This window comes from Chaetura pelagica, unplaced genomic scaffold (genome assembly GCF_000747805.2).
Source record: "Chaetura pelagica isolate M959 unplaced genomic scaffold, ChaPel_1.0 scaffold198, whole genome shotgun sequence".
Classification (NCBI taxonomy): domain Eukaryota; kingdom Metazoa; phylum Chordata; class Aves; order Apodiformes; family Apodidae; genus Chaetura; species Chaetura pelagica.
This window is the reverse complement of record NW_009954317.1, coordinates 615,653-626,117: the sequence shown is the minus strand read 5'-3', so window position 1 is coordinate 626,117 and position 10,465 is coordinate 615,653. Positions and strand designations below refer to the sequence as shown.

The 10,465-nt window shown below is 47.5% G+C and overlaps 1 protein-coding gene across 1 annotated transcript; it reads left to right on the top strand.

Moving 5' to 3' along the window:
* The first annotated feature begins 1,176 nt into the window (after positions 1-1,176).
* Positions 1,177-9,825, top strand: MFAP5 (microfibrillar associated protein 5). The gene is made up of 8 exons (XM_010004129.1): positions 1,177-1,237; positions 3,630-3,677; positions 4,802-4,837; positions 6,418-6,453; positions 7,245-7,280; positions 8,407-8,494; positions 8,893-8,966; positions 9,541-9,825. Exons 1-8 carry the CDS (start codon positions 1,177-1,179, stop codon positions 9,660-9,662), a joined length of 501 nt encoding a protein of 166 aa, XP_010002431.1. The 3' UTR covers positions 9,663-9,825.
* The last annotated feature ends 640 nt before the right edge of the window (positions 9,826-10,465 follow it).

Below are 10,465 nucleotides of genomic sequence, written 5' to 3'. Positions count from 1 at the left end.
CTCACCCTCATCCCACCCGCATCCCACCCAGCCCCGTCCCCCCGGGAGGTACCGCCCCGAGCCCCGCGCTCCCAGCGCCCTGATGTCCCCGGTGCTGCCACCCACCCGACGGGCTCCCCCGCACCCGGGCGGGTGGGGATATCCCGGACGCCGCACACCGGGCCCCCTTCTCCCCGCACCGCATGCGGGGCAGACCCGTGTGCCCGCAGCGGGACGGGCCGGGGGCACCGTCGGGGCGGGGAGTGCCCGGTGGAGAGACAGGAGTGCCGGCTCTGCGGAGCCCGTGCGGGGCGGGCAGGGAAACAGCAGGCAGACCGAAGGGCTGGGGTGGGAAGGGGCGGCTGAGGGGAAACCAGGCCAGATGGGGTGGCGTAAAAAGAAGAAGGGTCCGCGTGGGAGGGGCAGGACGAACCGGGACACGAGTGTGTAGCTGAGAAACGAGCGTCCGTCCCTGGTGCTGGGCCATCCTGGGGGAATGGGAGGAGCGGGCTCCCTCCGGAGCATAATAAACTCTGGAATGAGGGTGTGGGCTGATGCTCCTCACTTCCCCCCTCATTCCAGATGCATGATGACACCACGGCTCACCATCTCGCTGGCTTCTCCTTTTCCCTTTTTTTTCTTTTTTTTTTTTTTTTTCCCCTAAAAAACTAGTATTTTGAAGACAAGCAGAAGTAGAACGTGTTCTGGGTGTGGCTGCATGTGATTTACCCAATAGCCAAACTGGGGGGGATTGCTTCAGGGGAAAGACAAAGCATCTGCTGCTGAAGGGAGCGGAGACCAAGGGCTGCAGTAAGTGGTGGGGACCCTATCTTTTCTCAGTGCTCCTCAAGAGAGTTTGGAAGTGGAGAAGAGTGGATGAAGATAACAAGGGGAAACTTTTCTTTGCATGCTGGGAGGTGTGTGTGAAGGGGGGTGTAGCCACCTGGATGATAGAAGAGATGGAGGCTGGAGAAAGGAGGTGGAGGGAGAAGGAAAGCAGATGTTGAGATGTTCGGTTCAAAATGTTTCAGAAACACCTGGAAAACTGGCCAGGGAGACAGGTGGGAGGGAGACTGGGTGGATCAAATAGTCTTGAACGGAAAACAGAGGCAGCAAGTAAAAGGTGTCTGTGCTACAGGGGTGGGTATCCCTGCTCCTTAGCTTTCCTCTGACTCCTGTCTCCTCCACTCCTCAGGGATGAAGACCTCTGGAGCTTGTATACTGCTGTGTCTCTTAGCACTCTCCCTGTCCCCAGCTGGTGAGTTCTTATGCCAAGGGGAGGACTTCTTCTCCACCCTGGCTCCATGGTGCTTCGTACACAGGCTAATGTACAATGGCCTAAGGAGAAAGACAGATACATGTAGATGAATAGTGGAGGGGGAAGGACGGAAGAGGAAAGGCAAAGTGGATATAGGGTTGTAAGGGAAAAAGAAGGAACTGGGGACTATTCCCTTCCCATATGTGCTCACTCTTCAGTAAGTACTGGGAGTCTCAAGAGACAGAGGTCCACAGCCTCCACTGCAGGGATGTTTGGGTGAGCAAAACAGCCAGGTCGAGCGTAGAAAGAGGGCTAGCTGTGCTTTGTGCTTAATACACCCTGCTGTACCACATGTGTTTGCTTGATCTGCAGAGCGTTGCCCAGTGCTCCACAGATCATTTCCTATCTGTAGTGGTTCCTGCTGGAATTGCCCTATTCCAGGCCATTTCGCTGCTGGGAGGTTTTGTGGTTTGTACAAAGTGTAGCTGTTTTGAGAAACCTAACCTGTGTAGTTCCAACCACTCTCTGCTTTTGTTGTTGTTGCTCTTTTCTGCTGCTCCACTTCTTTGTTTACTTGGAGTTACTTTGGCAAAATTTCAGGTAGGATCAAATTTGTTTAAAAAACCCACAAAACACACACACACAAAAACCAAAACAAGGGTTGTGTCAGACCTCATCATCAGAAAACACAAGACAGACAGAAGATTCATTTCAGTGAACAGAAAGAGCTTTGCCCAGCAAAACTGTATGTAGGAGACAGATGACTGAACCTATCCCATTCAGATCAGGTAATTCCAAACTGCTCTCCTTGATCCTACCCCCATGCTGAAACCTTATTCTGCTCCAATAGCACTTTTTCCTGTAGAGGTGCACATGTGTATGACTGTGAAGCAGGGATGTGAGGCATCCAAGAGATGATCTTGTAGGTGATCTGCAAAGTTAGAGGCAGAAACAAAATGCTGTGATTTTTATAATGCATGAAGGAGGTCTGAAAGGAGTATTTCTTACTTCTGTGTATTTTATTTTAGCTTCTCTGGTTTGGGGTTTTCTAGTTATCTAATAAGGAGGGGAGAAAAAAAAAAAAAGCTAGTGAAAGCTGACTTACCAGTGTTAGAAAAAAGGAGGGGAGCTGCCCCCCTTTTTTCATATGTTTCAAATATGAAATGCTTTCAGAATTTGTGTTTTGCCTTTTCTATCAGAAACAAATTCGAAAGTGCTCGGTATCATTTTTCTTCTCTACTTGTTACAGTTAAGGGATTAACCAGAACAGGGGAGGTTTTGGGTGGTACTACATCATGCACTTAAGTAATTTTACATGTCTGGCTCTCCCTGGATCAGTCACCAGCAGCTGAGCCCTTGCTGGCAGCTGGGTGGGGAGGGTAATAGCAAGGTCCAGCAACTCCTGTGATGCTGCAGAGCAGCAGGTCCCAAGAGTCTTTCTGAAGCCAGCACGTAAGTGCTCTTGGAATGAGGAAGAATGAAGACAAAAGCTCCAGACTTGATAGTTTTTACCCACATAGTGCTCCCACTAAGAGAAAGCTAAGGCTGAGTTCATAAGACATAGCAGGGTGTACTGTTTTTTTGGGCTGGTCCTACACACATTCCTGCAATGCCCCAGATCACTGGGTTTTTCCTGCCAACTCCTTCCTTCATTCCACCCCAGTTGTGCAGACATTTCCCTCCGTTGTGGCTAGCAGGAAATATTTTCCTATTCCTGTCTGCTGTAGGAAGCAGCTCTCTCCCCCTTTATATTTGGACAAATGAACACTCTAGCTCAGTTGCAGTTTCTTCTCTCCCACATAGCATGTACAGCCAAGTCTTCATCGTTCTCCTTTCTACAGTGTCACCAGGGCTGAGAGAGGAAAGGTCTTCAGCTCTGTGCTCTGTACCCAGGCAGGATGATGGACCAGATAATAGTAACCTACAAGATCTTCAATCTGTTTCTTACTGTGCCAGTTACTCAATCTGTGACCCCAAGCAAATAATCACCGTGACTCATCTTCTTCTTTTATAAAACAAAGGCAGGGATTTTGACCAACCTCCAGACCAGGGAGGCAACATGCAATTTGTTTTTAAATGCATCAAACGGGGTTTCAGAAATGCAAAGTCCAGCAGTAGATCTGGAGGTATTTACTGTTTTGTTTCTGTGCCTAGCCTTTGACCCTGGTGGTAGCAGCTGGGACAGCATCAGGAGCTGCTGTATGCGCAAGTCTTTAAAGAACAAACCCAGGCAGCAATGGAGGCTGAGGCACAGAGGAGAGCGTTTCTCCTTTCAACAGAGGGCAGTGGTGTCTCCTGAACGGATAAGGATATCATAAAAATTTCACAAAGCCCGCATGCTATAGGAATGCTTCTGTCTGTCCTTTCTTCACTCTTCTCTTTTCTTTGGCAGACTGGTTTCCTTGGGTGGTCAATGGGCAAGACCTGGAAAGTGCAACTGGTAAGTATTACAGACATGTTATGTGCTAAAGGCTGTTCATGTGACCCAGTTGTTCTGCATAGTTACAGCCTGTTTAATTACAAATGCTGTTCTTTGTTTCCCTGTCTCTAACACTGTGAGCATGTGAAGATTAAACAAGCCCTCCAAGATAATCTGCTAAGTGTTGTGTGTTCATTACAAATAATGCAGTAGTGCTGAGGTCCTGAACACTTAGCTGAAGCTCATCAAGTTATGTTCACAGTCAAGAGCTGGGGGAGATCCAGGAGAGCTGATAACTCTTCAGCCATTAGATGCTCTGGGAACTCTGCCACTGCTTAGGAAAAATCCCAAGAAAAAAGGTGCACGAATGGCATGGTGCTTTAGCAGTGAGGCCACTGAGAAAGGATATTGACAGGTATTCATACTGACTGTGTTGTTGAGGGTGAATTGCTTTATCCCCCTGGAACTTTTTTCCATTTCTGTGACATGATATGAATGAACACTTTTGCATCATGATTCAGCACCAAGAAGAACCACAAAGGTCTGCTTCTTCTTGGACTGTAGCCCCTAGCTGAGCCATCAGACATCTCCCAGCTGTGATCCTGTCATGGGCAATACCTGGGCCATCCCAGAAAACTTTTCACAGGCCAGCCCAATATGAGTCCATCAAGCTTCCCTTCAGACTTTATCCCTCCATCACACCTACCCCAGCTTTGCCATCAGTTGACTTTTAAAGAAAATAGTCTGTTGATTAATTCCTGCAGTCAAGGTTAGGTTTTGGAGTTGCCTACCTCCTTCTCCTCCTTCTCCTCATCTATCTGTCCTCCTCCTGTGGGAGCCATCAGCACCTTCATTGCAGACATCTTTCTTTCCCATTGAGATGCTTACATATTTGAGAAGTCAGAATATGAATCCAGGGCTTAGTAAGGGCTGATGTAGTATGTGTACCAAGAAGCCCAGTCCCAGGCCAGTCACTAAAAAGGGGTATGGGTATGGGTGGCATAGGGTAACTGTGTTTGTTCATGTATTTACTGGATTGAATCCCGTTCTGCAGTAAGGCTACCATGGTGGCCAAGGTAGTTCAAGCTGGCTATGGCTAGCTGTGTAAGGGATCACAAAGTGAAGACAAGCTCTCTCTTTTCCAGGTGAAGTTAGCACTGACTCTCTTGTCAACACCCCAGGTAAGCTTCTATCTCATGGTAACTTCAGGCTACTTTTCCCCTTTTCACCTTCACACCTGCCTGCACAGCCCCAGCAATTATCCATCACGCTCATAAACTCCCCTTCCCCACTTTTGGCACCCAACAATGCTCTTACAGCATTTCAGCTTATCTGAAAGTCTTTTCTGCAGCCTGTGCAGCTCAGACATTGATTTGGGGTGGCATGTTCTCCAAGGAAATGCCAATCTCACCTGGTGTGCCAGGGCTCTCTGAAGCTGCTTGCACTGCAGGAAGCCACGAAATCCAAAGCTCACGTCGCCTGGGCTTCCAGTAAAGTTTGCAAGGAGAAAGAGATGAAATGCCAAGGGAGAGAAATTGGTTGGGTTCACCAGTTAACTGGGCAGCACTTGGACTGAGATTGTGTCCCTGTGTGCTGGCATCTGGCAGTCATGCTTGAATGCTCAGGCAGCAGAGGTAGCAAAACCCCCCCTGAAAGACAGTAATAGAGCAACCCCTGAGCAGTGGTGGGATGGAGAGGTGGAAATACTGATATTTAAGTGCTGGCTTCCCTGCTGTGCCTGCAGCTATGTCACTAGGGGCTAGAAAATGTACGTTAAATGTAGGGTAGGTGGTGGACATTTGAAGGTGATCAGTTGTAGCATGCAGTGTGCTTCTTTGGAGAGCAAAACCTTGCTGTGGAGGCAGCAGAGTGCATGTGAGGTAGTCTAATCCTGCTGGACTCAGGGTGAGGAATGGAGGAGAGAGCCAGAGCCTCAAAGAGGATCCTCCCCACTTTTTCCATAGGAGCCCTGTTTTGAATCCAGCATCACTGGCCTCAGCCATGGTTTCTCTCTCTGCTGGTGCAGTTTCTCAAACACATCCACTCTGAGGTGGGGGAGAACCAGGCAGGGCAGGAAGAGGGAGAATACATCTGGTTGATGATATGGTTCAAAAGACAAAGAGGAAGCAGCTGTGCTTGACTGTTGCTTGGAAGTGTGCTGTGTGTGTAGGAGAGCTCATCTGAGAGCTCATCCTTCTCTAGGACACTAGTTCCATGGTCTCTTCTCTGCCCTGTGACTCTGCTCATCAGCTGGCTGGAGTATCGTGGGTCAAGCTGACCAGCTGTCATGGGACAACAATGGAGGAGAAAAGTGTGCACAATATTGTGTACACAAGGTGCATGATCCTCTGGTGGGGGGATGGGAGGTGAAAGCAACCTCTGTCAGTCTTGAGGTCAGTGTATGAGACCTGACAGTCTGTAGGAGGGTAGATAAGATTTGCTGTGCAGACCAGACTGACAATGGCTAACCTACATCTAAAACTGAAAAGACTAAATATGAAGCCTTTACAGTAGACTTGGGCTTGAAAATGCTTATTGTTGATGCATTAAGAAGAAACTATTTGCAAAAGACATGGCGTGGGAACCATCCCATCAGCTCTGGGACACCCAGCATATTTGCAGGGAAAGCCTGCAGTTACTCTGACAAGTCAGATAACATCATGATTGGCATTGTTTATGAACCAGATGTGGGATGGCTACTAGTCAGGAGTGGTCAGCAATCAGCAATGAAGAGCTATCCAAACATCTTCTTTTTTTCCAGCTGCAGCTGTCACACCACCTGTGCTTCTTAGTCCTGGTGAGTTTCTTCTCAGTTCAAAGCCAAATGTTGTGGACCCCTCTTCCCTCTCCTTGCCCAGTCCCTTGCACACCCAGAATTTTGTCTTCCCTGACTGCCCCTAACCAGGGCACCAATGCCCAAAAGACCCCTCTCTGTGCCTGTCTGTTTTGCCTGTGCTTCTGGCTGACTCTAAGGCACGTGAACACGAAGAATAGAAGCCCTCTATAGCTGCTGATGAAAACTTGTGTGTGACAGTCAGGCCTCCAAATTCCTTTCCAGTTTGTCACTGGGTAAATAGTGAAATTATGTATTTGGGTTGATTTATCAGAGGGAACAAGAAACCAACCACCTTTTGACCTCTTGTCATGTACTAGGGGTTCATGACCAGCAGTCTGGGCGTACTGTTTCTTAAAAGAGTCACTCACTGTTCCTTAAAAAGAAGCAGTCACAGGCTCCTTTGCTTCTTGCCTAGACTGATGGCAGTTGCAGCAATTAAATGCATTTACCTGACCTTTTGAATTATAAGACAAGAGGCCTTGACAGTGTAAGTTTAAACAGTAGTGGTAATGCTTCATAGTAAAGCTTGGACAGATTTTTAGCATTGTTGGCTGTGTAGCTGGTACCAGATTCATACTGGATTTGTACTGTCTCTTACAGTTTTGTGTCAGTAACAATGAAATCTTTTTCCACATTAGAAGTTACAATGGAGGGCTCTTGAAAGAACACTCCAGTTATTTGTTTTGAATAAGCTGATGTCTAGGAAGCGATCATGGTAAATCACACTAACTTTGCAACCCTCTGTCTTCCAGTTCAGTCTGACAGCGAAACTACAACAGCTTCATCAGGTACATTTAAGTTTGCTGCCTGCATCCCCTCCCAGACCTATTTTCAGCCACACTGTTACCTCTTCAGGCAGATGCTGGCTGAGCGCTGAGCACAGATTCCTGAAAAATTCCCTTCACCTGTTCCTTGAGTTAGAAGTACTGGAGGAAGACAGAAGTGGCAGCTGAAGTCTTCCCCTGGGTGGCATGCTTGGGAGAGAAGGAACAGGCAGATCACCAGACCAGATACACTGGGTCAATATTATGTTGTTGGTGGCCAAGACCTGGCATTTCAGAAGGAAATGCAAGAAAACCCATCACAGTTAGCTGTGGTGTTGATTGTCTAGTAAAGAAAGGAACCAGATTCGTGTCCTGAAGTGTGAGATTGCAGATCTATTAGAAATACATGTTTTAAATCATAGAATCATCCTGGTTGGAAGGGACCTTGAAGATCATCAAGTCCAACCATAACTTAAATCCTCCTACCATAACCTGATTTACCTGTTCAGTGCTTAAATCATGTCACTAAGCACTATATCTACATTTCTTTCAAATACTTCCACGGATGGTGACTCCACCACCTCCCTGGGCAGCCTGTTCCACTGTCCAACCACTCTTTCAGCAAAGAAATTCTTTCTGATATCCAGTCTAAACCTCCCCAGGTGCAGCTTCAGGCCATTTCCTCTCGTCCTGTCATTATTCACTTGGGAGAAGAGCCCAACTCCCACCTCCCTACAACCTCCTTTCAGGTAGCTGTAGACAGCAACGAGGTCTCCCCTCAGCCTCCTCTTCTTCAAGCTAAAATGTGCAACTGAATGTGCAACTACAATTGACATTTTAAACAAAATGAACAATTTGTGTCCTAGCCCCTCACAGCATGTGGCTTCTGTACTGAGGATTCCCACTTGCCTTGTTCTGCAATTGGCTTGGCTTTCCCTTACTTTTGTCTCAGGAGGCAGGGGGATCAGAAATGTCTGCCTTGTTTTCCTCTTCTCTAAACCATCCCCATCTGTTGCAAGAGAGTGGAAAATAGAGGCTGGGAGCCTTCCCTAGGAGCCTGCAGGACAGTGATGTGGTGACACGTATGCCAGATGGAGAGCATCTGCCAATGCTGCGGGATTACACCTCTGGTGTGTGTGTGTTTTCTCAGATTGTCGTGAAGAAAAGTTTCCTTGCACACGCCTGTACTCTGTTCACAAACCAGTCAAGCAGTGTATCAGCTACCTCTGTGTTACAAGGTAAGAAACCAGCAGTCCCTATGAAAAGCCCTAAGATCTCTCCAGAAACAGTAGGTCCAGTTCAGCAATTGTTTTCTTTGAAGACTAGAGGTTCCCTCAGTGAACCGATGGGTAAGATTACTTCTATCCTCAGAGTGTCCTTTTAGGGTGATAAATTAAAACAGCACAATAGCAGTCATGTGCCCTGTTTTGTAATCAGTATTTTGAGGTATTTGGCCATTTTATGAAGTCTTGACAAAGATTGCTTTCCCATTGGCAACAGCCGTATTCTAGATTAACTAAGCCTAAAAAATTAGGATTTGCCTCCTCATCAGTTTATTGCCTGTATCCCTTTTTTGTTTCTTTGGGTACTTGTGCCTTTTGCTGCTGACCTGGGCATGTTCTTGGGGACCCCTCAGTGTTCGTCGCATGTACATCATAAACAAGGAGGTGTGTTCTCGCATCGTCTGCAAGGAGAACGAGGTCATGCAAGGTGAGTGACAGCACAAGCCAGCCTACAGGAATAGCTGCAGCCAACTGACAGAGTCTCAAAGCTAACTAATGAGCCAAACCCAATCCATATGCAGTCGTTACTTTGGACTTGGTTTGGGGGAGCTGTAACGCAACGCAGCCTTGCCTCCAGTGTACGTGCCATGGAAAACACAGGGAGATAGATGCCATGATACCAAGAAGTATGAGAGGTCTGCCTTCCTCGGTCTTGATCGCGCTCTGCTAGCCCCAGGCACACCCTTACTCAAAGTTGCATTCCTTTGAGGTTAAAGAGTAACTCTCAGTATTTCTATTCGTGAACAGAAACAGGATCCAGTCTAGATTTCTTATGTTGTTTTTGTTGCAGCAAAACACAAGTGATTTTAATAAATCACAGCCAGAAGGAAATTAATAAAAGCCTAAGGACTTGTTCACTTGCCTCATGTACATGAGGATTCAGCAGCTCCAACAGTTTCTGTAGGTGCAGTGAAGGATGTAACTCTAGCTATTCTGGTGGTAAAGACTTTGAAGGAAACTTTAATTACCTGTCAACCTGTGTGTGCCTGCTGTGTCTTCAGATGAGATCTGCCGTCAGCTGGCTGGCCTTCCTTCTCGACGTCTTCGCCGATCTGGGCCACCCCTGCATCTCCCTTGCAGACAACTCCTGGAGCAGCAGCACAGGCAGCCTGATGCTCTGTGAGCTACCAGCAGTGAGGAAGAAAAAGGGTGAGGAGAGACATCATCATCCACTACCTACAACCCAAGACAAGTCCTCATTTGTTATTTTGCCACCATTTATTTGCTTCTCTGCCTTCCCCCACACCCTCTTCTTCAGTTGCTGCAGAACACAGAGTCCCCTCTCTACTAGTCTGTCATGACAGCTCTTGTCATCTTCTAAATCTGTTGCTGAGGGATGCTGCCCTCTTTTCTCTCAAACTCTGTTTGGCAGGCCATGAACTGCTCATTTCCTAGAGGTCCTTATAAATGTGCTGCACCTTCTCTTGTTTTGCCCCTGCAGAGAGGTATCTGGGCACAGGTTGTAGTCCTCTGCAATGGTACAGATGCCCTAATCTGTGTCTTGTGGAGAAGTGCAAACCTTTATGCCACAGGACTCTGGCCTAGGTTTCTTGGGTGGCATCAGTATGAGTTCAGATATGGTTAATCAGCCTGAGCCTCTCCGGTCCTTCTGAACCACTGTGTGATAGCACAGCCTCCTCCTTTGTCTGCTGGCTTCAGAGAAGAGACAGAACAGAAAGATGAGCTGTCCTCAACCCAAGGCAAACCTCATCGCTCCTGCATGGCAGCAGATCATTTATAACTACCTCTGGGAAGTTCTGCCTCTCAAGCCCATTGCCTCCCTCACATACAACTGCTCCTGAAAGGAAGAATTCTGGATTTAGTATGGCATTGTATTTTTCACAATAAGATTATGTTGGAATAGAGTGCTGCCCCTTCCTCTTCCTCCTCTGCTCTCTCCCATTCTGTCCCTTCTCATTGAAGAAC